This window comes from Anolis sagrei, chromosome 1, assembly GCF_037176765.1.
Source record: "Anolis sagrei isolate rAnoSag1 chromosome 1, rAnoSag1.mat, whole genome shotgun sequence".
NCBI lineage: Eukaryota > Metazoa > Chordata > Lepidosauria > Squamata > Dactyloidae > Anolis > Anolis sagrei.
In genome coordinates, this window is record NC_090021.1 from 316268770 (window position 1) to 316292091 (window position 23322).

Below are 23322 nucleotides of genomic sequence, written 5' to 3' on the forward strand. Positions count from 1 at the left end.
AGGCATTTTCTTGCCTGTGGCAAAAGGGATATCGCTCCATTTCTATCTACAAAAGCTGGCCTGAATCTCCACCACAGCTCAGGGCAGCAGTCTACCTTCCAGTGTGCAGTGTGGCTTTTGGGGTAAGAAGACAACTCTGTTTCTTACCAGAGCTCAGCACTTGCTACCTGAGTCAACAGTCTTTCTGTGCTTTGTGTTCGGCCAGGTCTACTTTTTCAGTTGCTCCAAGTCAAACCAGATGTTCTTTCTGGTGGACAAGGTACAAGGATTTTTGGAGACCTTGGAATCAAGCAGTTATTTAGCCAGTTGGCAGTTATGTTGGACTGATTTAACCATCTCTCCACATTAAGTACTCTTTGTTACTGAAAATGTAGTTCTTGTTTTCCATTTGATGTTTATCGATATGCTGTCTCTCTATAGAACCATTTCATCACATCTGTGCTGCAAAAATGTATTTCAAAATATATTTATTACACTGGGATGTACTGTGTATTTGAATTTTAATTCCATGCCTCATTTATGGAGGCAGTATAGACAAAACTTTTGGAAGGCCCAAGTGCTGTAGTAGCTTCAGTTTGGTTCTCTGAAGTAGATCAAATAAAATAATTTTAAGGTCACTGGTTGGCCTTTTACCAAAGATCTTTCCTTGTGTATTAAGAACCTTGAAATTATTCCTCTTCCTTTGTTGGCAGTATTGGTATTTTCAAATGGTATTGTGTTGTGAGGTTTATGATTTCGACTGTTTTGAACTTCAGTTTTGGACTTCAGTTCTCACAATTCTTAACAGCTGGTAAGCTGGCTGGGATTTCTGGGAGCTGAAGTCTCAAACATCTGGAGGAGCACAGTTTGCGAAACTGATTTAGAACCACACTGTTGTTTCCAGTTATTGACAAAAGTATGTTAGCTTGTACCCAATGCTAGTTGCGCGATGCGGGTCACAATTACATTCGCGCAGCAAGTGAGAGACGCTGGTGCATGCTATAAACTTAACTATTGGTAACTGCCATTTTTTTTAACAGTCTTCACTTTCACTCAAATTTAATTACATGTGGATGAAGTGTGCTATAAACCCAACGCTGTCTCATGCATGTCTTTGCTTCTCTAATTCTGACCCGTGTTGCGCAACCAGCATTGGGTCCAAGCTATCATACTTTTACCCAGTTATCTCCTTACATTCAGAATATCAGCTTTGTCTCTTTAAAATCCCCTATCTGACCTTGGAGCTCTGTGATTTCATCATTCAGAGTTTTCCCCTCTACTCAAGCAGATTGCAGCTATGTCACACACATTGTGTTCATCATTGTGGCTGATTTGTGTGTTGATAAACCTCTCCATCCTTAGCTGGGCTGGTCTTCACATGGCAAGCACACAATCCCCAACTGGGGCCATACTTGATGCTATGGCATTTGCAATCTTGGCTACCCAAAGAGTTAGTAGAGCTTGGCAATGCTTACAGTCTACTAAAATATCCTACAAGTACTGAGCACAATTTCTACACCGCAACTGAGCAATCAGACAAGACTCCTTTAGGATTTTCTGCAAATGGCTTACCAGTTCCTGAACTGTCCTTATAATCAATACCTCACTTAAAAAATGAAGGTATAAAAAATCTCATACATCAGACCAAATTCTCTAATTATTTCAAGCACTGTAATTTGCACAATTGCCAACCAACTGCCTTTGGAAAGCCCACAAGTTGGGCAGGTTTCTTCCATGCTTACTTCCCTAAGAAGCATATTTACTCTGAAGTTCAGAGATTATCTGCAGACATGCTGATTTGCCATTGATAGACTTCATCTCCGTCAGTTCCCCCTTATATCGAATTGTCTCACCTCCACTGAAAGTCAACTAAAAATAATTGCCATTTCCATGCCTCGCCATGACTCTAAATTTTTCTAGTTAAAAGTACATACTGCACGAAGAAGTGCTTCCTTTTGGACATTCCTTTTGTCTCATATGTCTCTATTGCACATGAGTTTCATTAGTAATAGATTGAAAAAGAAGGATATAAGAAAAAATATATGTGAGGTGATACAGTGTTCCAAACCAACAAAACCCACACATTTTACTGGGTATTATATTAGGTTATATTTTGTCCCTCACCAAAGGGAACTGAATCCAAGTCACCACATCTCTCTTTTGCCTAGCTGAGAACATTCCATCTCAGGACATCTTCCTCTATGTTGTTTTCAAAAACAGCATTCATGGCATTAAAACATTAGTTGTAGAGTTGCCTTATTCACAGGATTTTACACTGAACTTCAAACCTCTGGATGACTCTTCCAGTAGTTTCATGTTGATATTAAACGACATGCAAATGTGTGTAGATCAATAGGTACTGCTTCAGCAAGAAGGTAACAGCGCTGCATGCAATCATGCTGGCCACATGACCTTGGAGGCATCTATGGACAATACCGGCTCTTTGGGTTAGAAATGCAGATGAGCACCACCCCCAGAGTCAGACATGACTAGATTTAATGTCAAGGGGAAACTTTTTATTTTTATCTTAAGCTGAATTGGGAAAAATCTGGAATGACAATGATGGTAATGCCTTTCAAGCTCTTTTTGAAAAACCAAATTAGTGACTACCTATGGTTACTTTCTTGCAGGGCAGAACTGGGAAACTATAAGAGAATTCCACTTACATTGCTTAAATTCCACTTACATTGCTTTATTATGTTACATTTCTGGTTTATTATATAATTTTAATTTATCTTTGTGCATCTATACTGTAGAATTAATGCAGTTTGAATCTACTTTGCTGTGTCAGAGAAGGCTAAACAATATGCAAAACAACAATCCCCATGATTTCATAGAATTGAGCATGACAGTTAAAGTGGGGCCAAGCTGCACTAATTGTGCCTTGTAGATGCATTCTTAGTTGTTGAAAAAATTAATTACAAGTAGTTGCAAGTAGCATGATTTCCCTGGAACTAGACACTATACTCCTATTTGGTCTGCAAAAATGTAAGTATAGTGTCTAGATCTAGGGAAGCTACCCCGCTATTCTGCCTTGGTCAGACCACACCTGGAAGATTATGTCCAATTCTGGGCACTGTAGTTGAAGATGTTGACAAGCCGGAAGAGCAACTAAAATGATCAATGGTCTGAAGAACAAGCCCTATGAGGAGCGGCTTAAAGAGCTGGGCATGTTTAGTCTGCAGAAGAGAAAGCGGAGAGGAGACATGATGGCAATGTATAAATATGTGAGGGGAAGTCATAGTGAGGATCATAGAATCATAGAGTTGGAAGAGACCTCATGGGCCATGCAGTCCAACCCCCTGCCAAGAAGCAGGAAAACTGCATTCAAAGCAACCCTGAGGGAGCAAGCTTGTTTTTTGCTGCCCTGGAAACTAGGATGCATAACTATGGCTTTAAACCACAGGAAAGGAGATTCCACTTGAACATTAGGAAGAACTTCCTGACTGTGAGAACTGTTCAGCAGTGGAACTCTGCCCCAGAGAGTGGTGGAAACTCCTTTTTTGGAGGCTTTTAAACAGAGGCTGGATGGCCATCTCTCAGGGGTGCTTCGAATGCATTTTTCCTGCTTCTTAGCAGGGGGTTGGACTGCATGGCCCATGAGTCTCTTCCTACTCTATGATTCTAACTCCTTATTGGCAACTAGTTAATTGAAATGGGGAATAGAGGTCTTGTGAACTATCTGCGATGGCAGCTCTCTCCTAGCTGGTCCTCTCGGTTGTCCTTGTTACAACTAAAGCACTGGGGTGGCAGGCTGGTGGTGGTGTTTGTGATGACCCATTGCAGTCATGTGAAGAGTGGGTGACTCATTTGAGTCATGTGGCTCAGGAGGTTTACATGACTTTCTTCAACCGGCTGGGCAACATTTATTCTGCTTCTGGGAACTTTGCCCTCTGAATGGGCCACCTTGCACAATCGAAACAGACATGTGTTTCCTTGCAAACTCTTCATTCTGTTAGGAACATGGAGCAATTTTCCCCCAGAAGAACAGCTAATTGCTGAGTGCACAGATTCCATGTAAGAAAGACGAAAACACATTTTGTTAGCTCATTAACCAATATGATCCCGCACAAAAACATTTTGGTTATTTTTACAGGTTTCATGTAATATTGATGTAACCCCTGGAGCACCTGATGAACTTACTTGGGCACAGGATATTATCTGAGAACACAGAAATGCTGGACCACTCTAACAACTACCATGTCAGACTACACAGAGAAGCCACTGAAATCCACAAGCATGTGGACAATTTCCACAGAAAGGAGGAAACCATGAAAATGAACAAAATCTGGTTACCAGTAAATAAAGTAAATAAAGACAGTAAATAAAGAACAACACCCCAAAAGCAGGGAAATTCCAGAAATGAATCAATCAGGGCCAATATGCTGAAGACAGTCTAACCCAGTTGATTTGCTTATAATTGATACAATGGATGAGGGAGACTTCGAAAACAACTTGTGCCCATGCACAAGTGTAAAGAAGCTTTTCTCAACCTGGGGTCGGGACTTCAGAGGGGGTCGCGAGGGAAAGTCAGAGGGTCGCCAAAGATCATCAGAAAACACAGTATTTTCTGTTGGTCTTGGGAGTTGTGTGTGGAAACTTTGGCCCCATATTATTTTTGGTGGAGTTCTGAATGCTCTTTGATTTTAGGTGAACTATAAATCCCAGCAACTACAACTCCCAAATGACAAAATTAATCCCCCCACAACCTCACCAGTATTCAGATTTGGGCATATCGGGTATTTGTGCCAAATTTGGTCCAGTGAATGAAAATGCATCCTGCATATCAGATGTTTACATTGTGATTCATAACAGTAGCAAAATGAAGTAGCAACGAAAATAATTGCATGGTTGGGGGTCACCACCACATGAGGAACTGTATTAAGGGGTCTCAGCATTAGGAAGGTTGAGAAAAACTGGTATAAAGGAAGAAGATTGTTTCCACCTGTATTGCAAGCAATGAAACTAATAGACCAAATGCTGATTTCTAAACCAAGCAGTATGGACATTTCACTGATTTCAAGAGATTTACTCTAGTTATGGTTTAACCCACAGTAAGTGACAGTAGATGCAGTGACCTAACATTTGGAAAGCCACATCCTCTCCTGAAATGTCCAAGGTATCAAGATGGTAGCAGCCAGGTCAAAAGAAAGCTCCTACAATATGTTGTCAAATAGGGCATATTTGCTACAACACTTGCTGTTCATGCCATAAGTTAATCTATGGTTGCAATGTTAATTCAACATGAACAAAGTGAAATCTTTCACAGAAGCTTTGGTCTTTCTTCTCCTCAAGATAACTCCAAAATGTGGTTTCTGAGAAACTCAAAAGATACCAATGCCTGGTTCCAAAGGTTGCTGTAACAAGGCTGAAATATAAGCAGACTCTCACTTAACCACTGGGAAGCCCCGGGAGTGCAATGAGTAAAACCCTTGTGCTGGCAGGACTGAAGACCGACAAGCTGGAAGTTTGAATCCAGGGAAAAGCTCCCTCTGTCAGCTCCAGCTCCTCATGCAGGGACATGAGAAAAGCCTCCCACAAGGATGGTAAAACATCAAAAAACATCAGGGCATCCCTGGGGAACGTCTTTGCAGACGGCCAATTCTCTCACACCAGAAGTGACTTGTAGTTTCTCAAGTCACTCATGACATGAAAAAAAAACCCTCCAAAACTTAACCACCCACTGAAAAAGAGATGAGAAACAAAAGCTTAAAGGGCTGCATGAGCAGCTCAACTTTATTATTCACAGGTTGCTTCAAATACTGCAAAATTTCCCACCAAGTTGTGTAAACATACAATTACATTGGAATCCAAAACATAAACAGCAGTAGGCAGTCTCCTTCAGCAGAGGGAGGAAAAGAGCGTCTCCATCACAAATGGAATTCACTTGATTACTTTCAAAGAAAACCTGATCATCGTTAAAGCAAAGTGAATTTTGTAAAGTTAAGAGAAATGAAACCTATGGCTTTTAAAATCTTTGAGCCACACACTGTAAAACGTTTTCAGTTAACAGTGTATCCCTGGGGTCATTAAAGCATCAATTCACACTTATTAAAAAAAAAAAAGAACAAAAACACACTTTTCACCACAGGCCTCTTTGTGACATTCATCACACAATTCTTCAAAAGGCTTAATCATCAAACCCTGAGTGAAAGCTTTAGACTAAAAAAACCAACAGAACCAAGTTCAGTTAAAATGAGCACTTAAGGAAGCCAGTTGAACTGCAGCAAAACATTAACATAACTGGAGCTAAAATACATTTATGGCAATTGTGACAACATTGATATATTTCTCAAATCAAGGGGGGCTTCAGAAGTAATTTTCAGAGTGAAATACACACATCATGTTTCACTCAATGAAGGCTTTAAGGTGCAGAACATGCCCACAGCTGAGTTGCAACTGTAGGCTTCTTCTTATGATTTGTAGTGGATGCATTTAACTGGCCTCTTTTTTTCTTTGTATCCTGCTTTGATTACAATCACATCATCACTTTTTGCTGGATTACTCATTAGATAGTGGTGGCAATGGAGGTGGTGTTAATATCCACGGCATACTTGGTCCATGGCAAGTAATATCCTGCAAGAGGAAACAACAATTGAAATACATGAACACCCTCACTATACTAAATACAGGCAGTCCCAGAGTTACAAACATCAGACTCATAGTTACAAACAGGGTGAGACAACAGGAAGTAAGAGAAATCTTCCCCTACGGGAAATTCACTCCTGAAAGAGTAATCATGGTGAAAAGGTATCTTTGCTGAAGCTTCATCAATAATCCTTATTTCTACAAGCCCCAATTTTTCAAAATCCTTATCACAGGGACAGAAAGTGGGGTGAAATCTTCTGAACAGATAGCAAAACAAACACAACAGAGGTATTAATCCTTCCCTATGCCATCCCTCTCTCTCTCTCTCTCTCTCTATATATATATATATATGGATAGCATAGGGAAGAGTGTGTGTGTACATATGTATACGTATACACATATATGTATACACACACACACACACACATATATATATATATATAAGGAAAGCATAGAGAAGTGTGTGTGTATCATCACACGTGCACGCACACACTTTCCTATGCTATCCATAATTTTATATATCTTTATTTAAGTGTATATTACCCTTGCTGATATATATGCTGAGATATCTATCTATCTATCTATCTATCTATCTATCTATCTATCTATCTATCTATCTATCTCAGCATAGGGAAGAGTTATATACACTTAAAAATATGCCTTGTCTGACTTACAAACAAATTAAACTTGGGAGCAAACCTACACAACCTATCTTGTCCGTAACTGCCTGTACATACAAATCTGTTCTCCGCTTGTCCATTTGTGTGCAGACACGGGATACTAGCCGGCCAGCTGGTATCACTAATATCCAATTCTTAAAAGCATATTCGCCAATAATTTATCTTCAAGTTTATTTTTACCTGTCAATGTGATATCCTGATTCGCAGGCATTGGCCAAGGCATACAGGTGTCTCAGAGCATATTCATACTGAAAACAGAAGCAAGCATGAGAGATATTACATACACATTACAAATATTCCCTCATTCTGTTTATAGGCAGTTCGTATATAAGATGTACTTCTCATCTAATATCTTGTTCTTGTCATTGTGTATCTTCAAACCACTTCCATTATATAGTGGCCTTATCACAGGGTTTTACTGGTACAATTTGTTCGAGGGAAATTGCCTTTTCTTCTTCTTAGGGGAATGTTAACTTGCTCAAGATCACCCATGGTTTGAGCAGAGATGCAAACCCTGGCCCAACACTGAAACTATGACATCTCTTCCAAGTATGCTCACAGAAGTGAAAAACATGAATCCGGGTCAGGATAAGCTCCTAGCTTTTTATAGCCGAGTTTCCGCCTACCCAGCAGTTTGAAAGAAAATGTGAGTAGAGAAATAAGTACTGCTTTAAAGCAGGGAGGTGTTTAAGGCACCCATAAGGAAATGCCAGAAAAATGCCAGCAATTTGATCAAGGAGGATGTTTCCGAACAAAGCTCTTCAGCAGGGAAGATGGAGAGACTGCACCCCCCTGTGGCCAAAACCGAGCACAAGCCTTCAAGATGCCGAAGATGGAAAAGCCTCTATATATATATATGTACAGTAGTCTGTCTTGTCAGTGTATAACGGCAATGAATGTTTGCCGTATATGTGCTCTGTGATCCACCCTGAGTCCCCTTCAGGGTGACAAGGAAGGAATATAAATACTGTAAATAAATAAATAAAAATTAATTAAAGTGAATGTCGGCTTGGTCTGACTGGTTCACACACTGGCCAATCCTTTGCCTATGGAAAACAACTACCAGGAGATGAATGCAACTGCATCCACCCTTCTTGTGAACCCCAGCAAATAATATGAAGAGTCATATTGGCTGTGATACTGGATATGACACAGTCGTCCAGACTACGGCCCTAATCTCCATTTATGTAACTTGGGCTAGCCAAGAAAAGTACAGATATGTGTATAACTGATGGCCGTATCAGTGCAGACGGAAACAAGTGGGCATATGTGAATGTTTGGGGGAACATTGGAGGTCCCTCCTTTTTATGTGGCACAGACAAGAATTATTCCGTGTCAGAGAAAGCTTTGTGACCTGAGACTGAGGAGTCTTACCACAGGAATGTGCCAGTTGAAGCATCGCCTTTTGAAATGTTCCATGGCTGTGTAGTAGCAGTCGTAGTTTCTCAGCAGTAACCTGCTTGCCAAGACATGCTCAGTACGCTCCTCGGAGTCTGTTACGAAGAATATAATCTTGTGCATTGTCTTCTGGATTAGTTCTTTCGCCTGTACAAGAAGAGAAAAAGAGAACCTGATTTGTTACCAACGTAAATTAAATACAGCATAAGCCCATATCCATGGGGAATACATCCCTGAACTTTGCAGGCATATGCAAAACAATAGATAATGATGAATCATATTAAAATGAAGGACTTCTGACCCAAGAATATCAGAGCCACCTCGGAGGACATAGGAAATGCCTAAAGGGGCCACATTTTGATGGGAAGTGGGTCAATAAAACCATGAGCACCTCATAGACAAAGGGGTTGTACTGTATTCCAAGAATAATTGTTGCTCCAGGATATGGGTAAAGAGGAAGTGTGTATAAGTTAGTTGTTCTCAACTTTCCTAATGTCGTGACCCCTTAATGCAGTTCCTCATGTTGTGGTGACCCCCAACCATAAAATTATTTTCGTTGCTACTTCATAACCATTTTTGCTACTGTTATGAATCGTAATGTGAATATCTGATATGCAGGATGTATTTTCATTCACAGGACCAAATTCAGCAGAAATACCCAAAACTCCCAAATTTGAATACTGGTGGGGTTGGGGGGCAGGTTGATTTTGTCATTTGGGAGTTGTAGCTGCCGGGATTTATAGTTATCCTACAATCAAAGAGCATTCTGAACTTCACCAACGATGGAATTGAACCAAACTTGGCACACAGAACTCCCACGACTGACAGAAAATATGGGAAGGTTTTGGTGGGCATTGAGTTTTGGACTTGTAGTTCACTTACATCTAGAGAGCACTGTGGACTCAAACAATGATGGATCAGCACTAAACTTGGCATGGATACTCAATATGCCCAAATGTGAACATTGGTGCAGTTTGGGCGAAATAGACCTTGACGTTTGGGAGTTGAAATTGTTGGAATTTATAGTTCACCTACAATCAAAGAGCATTCTGAACCCCACCAACAATAGAATGGGGCCAAAGTTTCCACACAGAATTCCCATGACCAACAAAGAATACTGTGTTTTCTGATGGTCTTTGGCGATCCCTGACACCCCCTCGCAAACCCTCCAGAGGTCCCAACCTCTAGGTTGAGAAACACTGGTATAAGGGAATCAAGCTTAAGACAATAGATTATCTGCAGCAACTTCCATTCAGATTCAAATTGTGAGGAAAAGCTCAAAATATGCCAAACATATGTAAACGTTGGTTACTGTGAGAGCTTTGGAGGATATTCTGGAACAAAAACTTGCAATTATTTGGAGTGTGCTTTCTTTCTGGATCACAGCCTAGATCACATGTATAGGAGACCAAAAGCAATCCCCTGAAGTTGGGATTTCAAGGCGGCATGGACATCTAAACTAATGCAACTTAATCATTTTCAGCAGCTCGCTGGCATTTTATTCTTTCTTCCCATTCCTATTTAGCATCACTTGCTAAATCCTCTGCTACTGAAGCCCATATTACACAGTCATGAACGTAACGTGTATCTTCATTCTTACCTCTAGATGTCTCTTCATTTCTTCTAAGATCTTCTTAGTCTCATGGGCGTCATTGGTGGACATCATCTTGCGTTTCATGACTGCAAGGGGCACATCAGGACTGGGAGTGAGGTCTAAGCGACTTACTGGAGGCAATGAAATGGGAGCACTGGAGGATTTGCTTGTGCCTTGGAACTGAACCACTTTCATACTAGCGATGGACTGAAAAGTGAGAAAAGTGAGAATGACAAAGTAGGTCAGAAGATGCCAGTGAAACAACAGGAAAAAATGCTGCTAGTACACGGCCATAAAGCCATAGACCACATAACACTCCAATCAGAAAGAGTATTCAAGAGTCATTGCATTGCTGGAGGAGATACTGAAGCTTGTCCTATCATTGTTGCAGCAACCTTAAGAAGCAGGTAGGGAAAGGAATTATAGTTCAGCACAGGCTTTGCACAGGAAATCAGCCCAGGTTCAATTTCTGATGTCTCAACAGAGCACTGCAGAATTTCTGAAACTCTGAGGAGCCTCTGCCTATTAGTTTCCAAAATGCTCAGCTAAGCGGATAAAATATGGGATGTTGATGTAGAATCCAGAAATGTTACTTTATGGATTTGTTCTGCTGACTGGGACTTTCTGGCAGTGGTGGTCTTCCTTATGGAACATACCGCAAGGACCATACAGTCAAACCTCTTACCACACAAAGAAGACACAAAGAGCTCCTGGCAGATGACCATCTAGCCTCTGTTTGGGAACATCCAGAGAAAGAGATTCCAAGGCAATGTATACTACTGTCCAACACCAATTTACTTTCAGGAAATTCTTTCTAATGTTAAGGTGGAATCTCTTTCCATATAGCTTGAATTACTGTGTCTGCAGTAATCTTTGTGCCTAGAAATACAAAGTCTGTCACTGACTCCATGTTTTCTCCCTTTTTTGCCAGTTATCAATCAGTCTGGTTGCCATAAACTTGGGTTTTTTTTAATGTTTCACTGCAACCCAGCTTTTGCACTTTCTTTTTCACCTTGGTTAGAAGGCTCCGCAGCTTCTCCTCGCTTTCAGCCATCCAAGTGGTATCATCTACATATCTAAGGTTGCTAATGTTTTGTCCACCAATTTTAACTCTAGCCTTGGATTCATTGAGCCCTGAACATCGCATGATGTGTTCTGCATACCAGCTGAATAGGTCGGTTGAGAGTATACAGTCCTGCTGTACTCTATTCCCAATCTTGAACCAGTCTGTTGTTCCATGGTCAGTTCTTACTGTTGCTACTTGGTCCTTATACAGTTTCCTCAGGTATGACTTGGTATGCCCATACCACCTAGATATTGCCACATAGTCAAAGGCTTTAGAATAGTCAATAAAATAGAAACAGATGTTTTTCTGAAATCCCCCCTTTCTCCATTATCCAGCGGATATTGGCAATTTAGTCTCTTGTTCCTCTGCCTTTTCTAAACCCAGCTTGTACGTCTGGCAACTCTCTCTCCATGTATTGCTGGTCTACCTAGCAGGATCTTGAGCATTACCCTACTGGCAAAGGCAGATGGGAACTTTAGGTGAAAACACATGTGGCATGTATACAAGCCTACCATCGCTGGCTAAGAGCTCTGTAGGCGAAAAACACTACTCTGAGTTTTGTGCAAAAAGACACGAGTAGACAATAAAAACCGCAATTGCAAGAGTCACATGCTTGCTGTAATCAGCTCTAGTTAATATTCTAGCTGAAGTTCTAAATAAGCTAAAGTTTCCAAACTATTTCTAAAGACAGCTTTAAAAGCAATCTCCAGCAAAAGAGATAATCACTACAGGACATTTGTTATCTTCCAAGGTCAGACCTTCTCCCCTTGGTTTCAAAAAGTGATGACCAGAGAGGTCTTCTGCCCTCAGCTCCCAGTTCAATGACTCACCAAGTTTCCATACTGCATCACATGACTGGTGTTTGTGTGTTTCTTCACCAGCACAAACTGCTTATGGAGAGTTTCCTTTTTCAGATCCTCCTGCAAACAAAAGAAAAGCAGAAACATATTTGCATGTGGATAAACCACCAGTGCTCAGACAGAACGGGGCACATAAGTACAAGAAAAAGTGCATGCACGCACAACTCTTACAGTATTAAAACATTATTTCAGCCTTAAGTGACACTAAAGAAGGTTAAAACAGTATTTCAGTTGAAAGCCCAATAATAGATCATTTGGCTCAGAGCTTTGAAAGGTTATTTTTGGACTACATCCCCTAGAATCACTAGCAAACTTGCTGGCTTGGGATCCTGGCAATTACAGACACTTTTCCAGGTCCTGGAAAGCTCTGGGAGATTGACTTGACTGATCTTTAAGAAAGATATCTATAGTATGTAAACCTGTTGTAGGTATCTGCTCAGTAGTCATTCATGAGCACAAGATGCTTCCACCATCTCCAATGACATTATGTGTAAAGACATATAGCTTAAATGTCCCAGTATTGCCCACTGAGATGCAGAAAGCCACATGAATATTTCATATGCAATTCTGCTTTCATATGTGCTCATATACTGATACGTGCCATGCTAAAAGAAACTATTTCATGGGTTTCTACCCATACGTAGACCAAAGAAGAAGTGGGTTCAAGTACCACTCATATAACAATCTCTCTCCGTTCTTGCATTTTCCAGACATAGGGAGGTTTGGGCAATACACAGAACTTAGGCTGCCAAGGCAAGAGATCAATTCCTGGTCAATTATAAAAGCCCAATAGACAACTTTGGAGTAGAATAAGATAGGATAAGCCCAAGTAAGGTATCCAGATCTCCCAGATGTTCACAGATATGGTTAAATGGCACATAGTATAGAAGGTATGGCATGCTGAGGAAAAGTGAAAACAGGAGGATGACAAATGCCTGCCCAATCATCCCTATCGACCACAGACCTGTTTCCTTAAAACTTGAAACATGTGACTCAGATAAAGGTTCCCATTTCAAGAAACAGATTAGTCACATCCAGAAAACATTCCAGCCAAGTGTTAATTAGGTGAGAAGATGGGTCTTTTGGTGCAGAAATCCCAGTCTCCCCCTACGTTCACTGTATTGGGACTCTGCAAAGCTTGATTCTCCCCTTTGGCTGCCTCATGAAAACAGTATTCACGACAGTGTTGGGATTTTGCTGCTGTCCTAGCTCTGCTGAACTGCAATTCCACAAGAGAGCAGGAAGTATTTTAGGCACCCTGCTCACAAGAAATTGAGAGTATTTCTCAACAAAGGATTCCCCCAGGCAGCAAGGCCATTAAATGCTGATCAAGACAGCCAATTGCAACATTCTGCCTCAAGCTGACAGAGTTCTTTCTCCCACCCTAGACATTCTCAGATATATAAACCTCACTTGCCTAGTTTCCAACAGACCTCACAACCTCCGACTATGTCTGCCACAGATGTGGTCAAAACATCAGGAGAGAATGCTACAGGAAAATGACCATACAGCCCAGAAAACTCGCAGCAACCCGGCGATTCTAGCCATGAAAACCTTCGACAACAAATTGAGAGTAATTTTCACTACATAGTGATTCCAGCTTGGAAATGTTATTTCTTTAGAGTGGAGCTGTCATGATAGCTTTGAAATTTATAAACTTGTGATCTAAAACTACCATGTTGCCACCTTACTTTGGATTAACTGTACTATACGTGCATCAACATGTCAGCTTTAAACTACTGAAGCTAACATTAAGAATATTTAGGTTTTCCAGTACAACCTTACAGTCAACTGACCATAGAGCCATGCTGTAGGACTAGAGATTCATAGAGAGGTATTATCTCAGGCAAAAAAAATATATTCTAAAATTCTCATTTTTTCCCCACTTTAGCAGGAATCCAGCGAATGTGGAGGGCTGACTGTAATCTTAGGAAATTACCTATATTAATAGAGCGCTGGCTAGCTCTGTTAGCCACTCACCTCATCTGAATCTTCCATCCAATTGACACTGTACCAGTCACCAAGGTAAGCTTGTCTATACTCATCAAAGTAACAAGCATACGAAGATTCATGGGAATTGGCAGCAGTCGTGGCATAAACTGCAAGGCAAAATAGAAAAACACTGATGGATGTCCTCCTTGTTGCCGATATGTAGTTGTCAGATGGACCTGTTCAAGCAATTAGATCAGTGGTTCTCAATTTGTGGGTCCCCAGGTGTTTTGGCCTACAATTCCCAGAGATCCCAGCCAGTTTACCAGCTGTTAGGATTTCTGGGAGTTGAAGGCCAAAATATCTGGGGACCCACAGGTTGAGAACCACTGAATTAGATTGACAACTCAGCTCCAAGCAAATTCAGTTGACTTAGAGATCTTGGGACTGTAAGAGGTTTGACACTAATGCATGTATCTAGGGAGCCAGATCAGCCTTGCCACAAAGTAGCCGTGGAACTCCATCTCATGGGAGTTTGGTTGGCTATCTCACTACTCACTTGCTAACTGTAGGCCTTTGCTTCTCAACTTGTTGAAGCCAAAGGAGCTTTGAATTTTTTGCTGTGTGTTTGGGAGACAGCATAGGGGATGGCTTTGGAGAACAGGATTCAATTCTCTGCTTGGCCCAAAAACCCTTGGGTGAGTCACATGCTCTCAGTCTCAGAAAACCCCATGATAGGTTTGCCGTAAATCGGAAAGGACATCAAGGCACATAACAATAGGGCAGTGCTTTAATTTTTATTGCGCTTTAAATGTGCTATAATGGAATTGTTAATTTTTTAAACCCTTTTTTGTACTAATAGCTTTTCTCTTGTTTTTACATGTGTAGTAAGATCCTGTGTCCCGTAGTGAGAGAAATGCAGGATATAAACGGACTGAATGAAAGAGTGATTTCACTCATGTAGCACGTGCAGGTATAGGAAAGGGACATACTGGCAGGGTTAAAAAGGGACATACTGGCAGGGTAGCCTTCCCCAATCTGGTGTTCTGCAAATGTTTCCACTATAATTCACATTAACCTTTACTAACAATGCTAGTATTGGGGATGACAGTAACTATAATCCAAACATCACAACAGCTACCATTTTGGAAAGGCTGATCAAAGAATCATAGAGTTGGAAGAGACCTCGTGGGCCATCCAGTCCAACCCCCTGCCAAGAAGCAAGAAAATCGCATTCAAAGCATCCCTGACAGATGGCCATCCAGCCTCTGTTTAAAAGCCTCTAAAGAAGGAGCCTTCACCACCCTCCGGGGCAGAGAGCTCTGCTGCTGAACAGCTCTCACAGTCAGGAAGTTCTTCCTAATGTTCAGCTGGAATCTCCTTTCCTATAGCTTGAAGCTATTCTTCCACATCCTAGTCTCCAGGGCAGCAGAAACCAAGCTTGCTCCCTCCTCCCTTTGACGTGCCTTCACATATTTATACATGGCCATCATGTCTCCTCTCAGCCTTCTCTTCCGCAGGCTAAATATACCCAGTTCTTTAAGTATTTGATTAAGTATTTGAAAGTTTGAGGTGTGGAACATACTATGATTCCCATTTATAATTCCCATTAACAAACATACTTGAGATTGTGCTATATAAATTGGGATAGTGGGTAAGATTTGCCACCACCAGAAACCTAATGGGAAATGTCTCTTCTCCTGAAAAAAATTTTGGAGTATGGATCAGAAGTCACTGCTAGACTCCTTCCTACCACTTTCACACAAACTCTAAAATGAATTAGCATAAAATTTGTTCTAACCTAACCCACAGATGAAAACAATAAATGCGAAGCATTTGCTATCAAAAGGAAAGCATTCACCTGGAGGCTAATACATTAAGATTTCTAATAGTTAAATCATTTAGCAGAATTAATTCAAAAATGTCAGACATCACAACCTCTAAGGATGCCTGCTATAGATGTGGGAAAAATGTCAGGAGAGAATGCTTCTGGATCACGGCCATATAGCAAGGAAAACTCACAGCAATCCAGTGATTCCGGCCATGAAAGTCTTCAACAACACAGTGTTAGCAATGTTTCATGTTCCTCCCACCCTTGAACATTTTGAGTATAATCGGTTCATGGATCCTGAGCCAAAATGCTGATTGATCGCTTACCATTGATATCATCAGGCAGACCTTGCATCATTGACCCAGATTCACATGCTTCAATGTAGATCACCATCTGCAATGTATGCGAGACATTGTGAGACACATCAGAGAAATTAGATCACTAAAATCAACATTTCCCTTGTTTCTGCCATCTCCTTTTCCTTTCTCACTCCCCACATTCACCTTCCCTGCTTCACATTAGTATTGCCAACTAACCCTCTAGAAATTTTGGGCAACTTTTGTAGCCTGTTAAGAGTTGAACACTCTCCATCTTGGTTGAGAGAGAAGCCCAGAGCATAATGTGATTATGGTAAAAAAAAAATCCGTTTCTGACATTCATTAAACTGGATTGTGTGACATGCACTTCAAGGCACTTCCTCTGAAAACGTGGATTAGAAAGCACAAAAAACAGTTTTACAATTGCTTCAGTCCTACTTAGTATTTAGTTCAACAAAGGAATCCTATCTGGAAAATACCCAGGCCAAAAAAAAAAACAAAAGCAAATGCTCTCACTAGGATCTTTTGGGGGAATTTTGACCTTGTGAGTTTGCTTTCACTTCTGTTGGTATCATTCTCTTACATACTGTTGCTGTTGTTTTGGCTGCATAAAGATCAGTACTTAGACAAATAAGCCTACTGTGTTTGCAGGCATGTACACATCATGCTTTAATATCAATATTTCCCAAACATATGCCTTCAGATGTGCTGGACTACAAAATTACCTTCTGGTATTTCTTGTGGCGGTACATATATTTAATAGTCTTCTGTAAATCCTCTGCTTTAAGCTGCAAAACAAAAAACGCACGTGTTCATATCCCATTGTCATCCCACAAAGGAAACAGAAATGCAGTGTAATGAGACACACAAAGCAGGTCTTTATATAATGTACTGAATATCTGAAATACAAAGCACTTTGAGAATGGGAATTTATCAGCAATCTAATCTTGAGCAAAATATTGCCATTATTATCACTGTCCCGTGTGACAGAAGAGTTTATTATTCAGAGCTCAATTCCAACAGCGCTAATCTGTATCTCTCTGAATTGAACGAACCACTGCCAAATGGCCCAACTCACTTCAGAGATATTTAATTTTATTTATTTATTTCCTATATTTATACCCTCATTCTTCTCACTCCGAGAGGGACTGAGGGTGGCTTACAGATTGGCCATTTCAGTGCCACATTGCAAAACAAAGTATATAAAATACAACACATTAAACATCAACAAAAAACATATAAATACATAAACTGTTAAAAACTTTTAAAACCATATACCTAAAATCCTATCCTATTATGCACAGGAGTTAAAATCCTAGTTCTCACATTAAGGAAAAGCAAATTATTGAATAAATAAAAGGTAATGGTTTCCCCTTGACATTAAGTCTAGTCATGTCTGACTCTGGGGGGTGGTGTTCATCTCCATTTCTAGGCCGAAGATCAGGTGTTGTCTGTACATGCCTCCAAGGTCATGTGGCTGGCATGACTGCATGGAGCGCTGCTACCTTCCCGCTGGAGCACTACCTTTTAATCTACTCACATTTGCATGTTTTCAAACTGCTAGGTTGGCAGGAGCTGGGGCTAACAGCAGAAGCTCACCCCATTCTCCAGATTTGAACCACCAACCTTTCAGTCAGCAAGTTCAGCAGCTCAGCGGTTTAGCCCACTGCGCCACCGGGGGCTCCACTGAATAAATAAGTTAACTTATAAATTAATTTATTTACCGCATTTATGTTCAACTCTTCTCACCCAGAAGGGGACTCAGGGCGAATCACAATCACATACATGGCAAACATTCAATACCATTAAACAGAAAAGACAGTTAACAGATAGAGGTATTATGTCGACATTCTTCCCAGCTTTGGTGTCCTGGAGGTTGTGCTTGATTCCAGCCACAGGGTGGTGCTGTTGCTCCATCTTCTATGACAGTGTTTCTCAATCTGTGTGTCCCCAGATGTTTTGGCCTTCAACTCCCAGAAATCCTAACAGCTGGTAAACTGGCTGGGATTTCTGGGAGTTGTAGGCCAAAACACCTGGGGACCCACAGGTTGAGAACCACTACTCTATGATGAAGAGCCTTGATCACAGACATCCTCCTGCCTTTGATCGCTGGCATTTTTCTGGTATTTCTGTTATGGTACCATATAATACCTCCCTGGCTTAAGCAATGCCTAATTTCTCAACTTACAGCTGTTTTCTAACTACTTAAGTGGACAGTAAATTGGGCAGAAGGTCAGGTGTTCACCCTGACCCAGGCTTTGATCTGCCAACCTTCCAATTGGGAAGATCTGTTGCTGCTGGTGATTAACTAGATATGCTAAAGCATGGCTCTTTTTATTCTGCTTTCCCTCCTTTACAAATGAAATTTAAGGCAGCTAACAAGAAAGCCAAAAACATGAAACATATGAAAAACATATGAAAAGCAAGTGAATAGAAATCAGCAGCTGCTCAAACTAAGGGCCACCTTGAAAGCAATGCCACTTAACTGCCAAAGTAAAAAGTGTTTTTAATTATTTTCAAGGACTCATTGTTTAATGCTTTTAAAATTTGACTTCATGCTTTTAAAACTAACACAACCTAGACTAAAATCATATAGATTTTATGGAGTCGTAGTAAACTTTATTATGGTCGAAGTTGAAATTTTAAGCATATAACCCCTTGAGTTTGATGTGAATGTGTTGGACTGGGTCCCCTGTTATGATCTGGTCATCAACCGTAATAAAATTTACTACAACTGCTTGCTAGATTTTATGGGTTATAACCAATCCACAAAATTGTGCCGAATTACAAACAAATAGACAGTAAAGCAACTTCAAAACAGCACTTGTTTTCTCCTTGTTGGGTCCAATCAGCAATCTGGTTGCAGAATATACCGTATAATGAGCAGAGACATTTTTACTCGTTTTCAGGCATCAAAACTAAAGGAAGATCTTGCCACAAACCATGAAAAGAATGTTGGGACAGAGGAACCATTCATCTGACCCACAATAAAGTAGCTTTGTATATTCTGCATTGAAAAAAATGACTATGTAAAGCTTAGCAATACTTGACTTGGAACACATAAAATATTCTGTTTTAGAGAAAACGGAGAAATTACTTACATCATCCTCTGGAAAAGCTATCATTCCAGTGCTGCCATGATCAGTGAAGTAGACAAAGATGTGATCCTTGGGGCCACTGTAATTGGGGAGAGAAAATACTTGTTGGACTTTTCTGACCACTACAGTTGAGACTGTTCATCTGTAACAGTGTTTCTCAACCTGGGGGGTGTTAGAGGGGTCACCAAAGATCATAAAAAACACAATATTTTCTGTTGGTCATGTAGGAAGTTTGACTCCATTCTTTCGTTGGTGGGGCTCAGAATGCTCTTTGGTTGTAGGTGAACTATAAATCCTAGCAACTACAACTCCCAAATATCAAGTCTATTTTCCCCAAACTCCACCAGTGTTCACATTTGGGCATACAGAGCATTTGTACCAACTTTGGTCCATATCCATCATTGCTTGAGTCCACAGTGCTCTCTGGATGTAGGTGAACTACAACTCCAAAATTCAATGCCCACCAAACCCTTCCAGTATTTTCTGTTGGTCATGGGAGTTCTGTGTGCCAAGTTTGGTTCATTTCTATTGTGGAGTTCAGAAGGCTCTTTCATTGTAAGTTAACTATAAATCCCAACAACTACAACTTCCAAATGACAAAATCAACACCCCCCCAACCCCACCAGTATTCAAATTTTGGCATGTGGGGTATCATGCCAAATTTGATCCAGTGAATGAAAATGCATCCTGCATATCAGAGATTTACATTATGATTCATAACAGTAGCAAAATTACAGTTATGAAGTAGCAACAAAAATAATGTTATGGTTGGAGGTCACCACAACATGAGGAACTGTATTAAGTGGTCGCGACATTAGGAAGGTTGAGAACCACTGATCTATAAGATGAAGTCCTTTTTTTCTGTCACACATTCTCTTCTTTTGCATATTACCTTTTTATCACTTTTCCTGATCCTTTGTTCTTCACTGCTTCAGCATCACCTCTCAGCACAGCAAGGAAGTTGGCCGGTGTAACATGCTGCAGATAAGTGGAAATTTACAGTTAAAGACAACGAGCACGTGTCTTTGGGGACTCCTGACTAAACGTAACAGTAGCTTTTAAAGAGTGCATTAGGGGATTCTGAGTTTGTAAGAGCATATTAAGAGCCCTGGTAGACCAGATGCACAGTCTATCTAGACTGGCATGTTCACACAGCAGCTAACCAAATGGCACTGTGAAGGCCAGAAGCAGATCACAAGCACAACACTTTCTTTTACATGGGTGTTTCTAGAGCGCACACAAGATCAGATGAGGAAACAGGTCAAACTGGACTGGACAACCAGTCACGAACTGAACACACACCTTGCAAGGTTATGCCAAATCCTGTATTCTATGCCATGCTGTTGTTCTAGGGAAGGTACAATTCACTCTTACATCCTTGCTCATTATTTGCAACAGCTGTTCTTGCTACATAATCAGATTTCTCTTGCTATTTGTAGCTTATGTGTAAGAAAGGTTACCTATATTTTGTGTTAAAGATTCTGAACTATGTAGCCTGATTTAACCCAAAGTATCAAAGGATCAGAGACTAGTAACTAGTGTAAAGCTCTCAATTCAGTAACACCCAGGGCTCATTTACATTATGTAACTATAGGATTATACTACACTTTATCACCGCCAAGACAGTTAAAGTGGAATGTAGCTGTACATTGTGTACTGAGAATGGACCCTCGAGTCCGTAACACAGAAGTAATCCATGGATTGTGTGCTCTGCCCAAATTCTAAACCATTATTAATTCATCACAGGGGTCTTCAAACTTTTTAAACAGAGGACCAGGTCACAGTCTCTCAAATTGTTGGAGAGGCAGATTATAATTTGAAAAAAAGATAATTTGAATGCCTATGCACACTGCACGTATCTTATTTGTAGTGCAAGAAACACTTAAGAACAATAAAATAATTAAGATTAAGAACAATTCTAAAAAATATAAACTTATTAATATTTCAATGGTAAGTGTGGCCTGCTTTTTGGCTGATGAGATAGGATTGTTGTTGTTGTTGTGTGCTTTCAAGTCGTTTCATACTTGTTGCCCTTTATTGTAAAGACCAGTCCTGATTTCATATATCACCACTCATGAATGAGCTAATCCCCAGCAAACCTCCAAGGTATAAATTACCATATATACTCAAGCATAAGCCGACACAAATATAAGCCAAAGCATCTAATTTTATCCTAAAAAGCTGGGAAAACATATTGACTCGAGTATAAGCCAAGGGTGGGGGATGCAGCAGCTACTGGTAAATTTCAAAATAAAAATAGATACCAATAAAATTACATGAATTGAGGCATCAGTAGGTTAAATGTTTCTGAATATTAACATAAAACTGTAGTTGAAGGCAATACTGTCCAACTCTGATTAAACCATTATTCTAACTTTGTCAATGTAAATGTGCTTACGTATCCTTCCAATAATAACAAAGAGAGTAAAATAATAAACGTAATAGCAATAATAAATGAGTAAAATGACAAATGTAATAATAATAATAGAGTAAAATAATAAATGCAATAATAACAGAGAAAAATATATGTAATAATAATGAATAAAAGAATATAATAATAGAGTAAAATAATGTAAATGTAATAATAATAATAATAGAGTAAAATAGTAAATGTAATATAATAATAATAATAACAATAACAACAACAGAGTTAAATAATAAATAACCTTAACTAGAGGAGAAGCCGAAGGGGGGGGGGGGAGGGCTTTAAAAAGGGCTGGAAAACTGAGCTTATACTTGAGTATATATGGTACTTATCTCTGCCAAATCTGCATGACATAAATACACAGCAAATGTAAAGGTGGATAAATCTCACGATCAATTGAGTGAAGTTTCCTAAGCAAAGTTGACCTAAGCAAAGGCGTTACAGAATTAAGTCTATTGAATTTAACATAGTTTTGTGGAAAATGCAATGGGAAACTGTAATTCAGAGCCAACAATGTCCCTGGAGAACAGAACAAGGAAACCCGAGCCCTACCTCTTTCACGTAGTCCCTTAGTGTTCCTTTGTACACATCTGTGCCATTGGGTCTATTGACAATAATGCCTGGGGTTGGATTCCTGGATGTGGCGAGAAAAAGACAGCAATACTGAAAGTCTTACAAATTCAATTCTCAGATGAATCAACTCCTAAGGATAAAGACATGTCAGTGGAATCAGGCAGCTATTAGACGTTTCTATTTATCAGCATAAAAGCCATGGCAGTTCAGACCATGGACTTAAGTTGTCTGAAGCTGTCATAGCAAACAAGCCATTGATGATAGCAGGAGTGAACAAACTGTACCCGACAGGTTGTATGCAATCTCCAGGGGCCAGAATGTATTTTAAGAAGGGCTCTCTTGCCGTGGTTCCCCCCACCATATCACTACCTCTGCATACGTGTTTACATGTGTCTGTGTCCATTGATATTAATATAACACAATACAATGCATATACTATATTTCACCAAAAAATCGTCATAAACACAACTAATTTTGAGGGGCTTCTTTCACCTCCCTCGTAATAGTCCGCATAGGTGTGCCCTCAAAGAAAGTTAATTCACTCCCTGCCCATCTGCCTTCATTCCCTTTTGGCGATGGGTACAGAGACAAGCCCACAACACCAAAAGCTAGGCTTTATCAACACAGGTTAAATCTCCAGCTGCAGAAAAGCCTGCCGATCGAAAGGTCAACAGTTCAAGCTTGTGTTGGGGTGATCTTCTAACTGTCAGACCAGCTTCAACTCACCTAGCAGTTCAAAAACAGCAATGCGAGTAGGTACCACTTTGGTGGGGAGGTAATAAAAGGCGCCCTTGCGGACATGCTGGCAATTCGATTGGGAGAGCGTCTAAGGACAGCAAAGCTCCTCAGTACAGAACATGGAACGACAGCATCCCCGCCCCATGGGCGGAGTCAAGCACAGCCTCCAGATGCCAAAGATAGAAAAAGATGTGAAGCCTTTGCTTCTGTTTAGATACTGTCTGTCTTTGTTCATAATACAACATT

The 23322-nt window shown here is 40.3% G+C and overlaps 1 protein-coding gene across 2 annotated transcripts in view; it reads right to left on the minus strand.

Annotated features, from left to right (window-relative positions):
* Positions 1–5688: 5688 nt before the first annotated feature.
* The window catches only part of LGMN (legumain), a 42091-nt gene continuing 24457 nt past the window's right edge, over positions 5689–23322 (minus strand). For both annotated transcript variants that reach the window (XM_060756531.2, XM_060756522.2), the window contains exons 4-14: positions 22318–22399; positions 20233–20318; positions 19344–19419; positions 16968–17030; positions 16252–16318; positions 14146–14264; positions 12136–12225; positions 10246–10446; positions 8622–8792; positions 7428–7495; positions 5689–6555 (exon numbers count right to left, since the gene is read on the minus strand). In XM_060756531.2, the coding sequence (XP_060612514.2) occupies positions 6516–6555; positions 7428–7495; positions 8622–8792; positions 10246–10446; positions 12136–12225; positions 14146–14264; positions 16252–16318; positions 16968–17030; positions 19344–19419; positions 20233–20318; positions 22318–22399 (1063 nt within the window). In that variant the 3' untranslated portion in view covers positions 5689–6515. The remainder of the gene's footprint in view (positions 6556–7427; positions 7496–8621; positions 8793–10245; positions 10447–12135; positions 12226–14145; positions 14265–16251; positions 16319–16967; positions 17031–19343; positions 19420–20232; positions 20319–22317; positions 22400–23322) is intronic.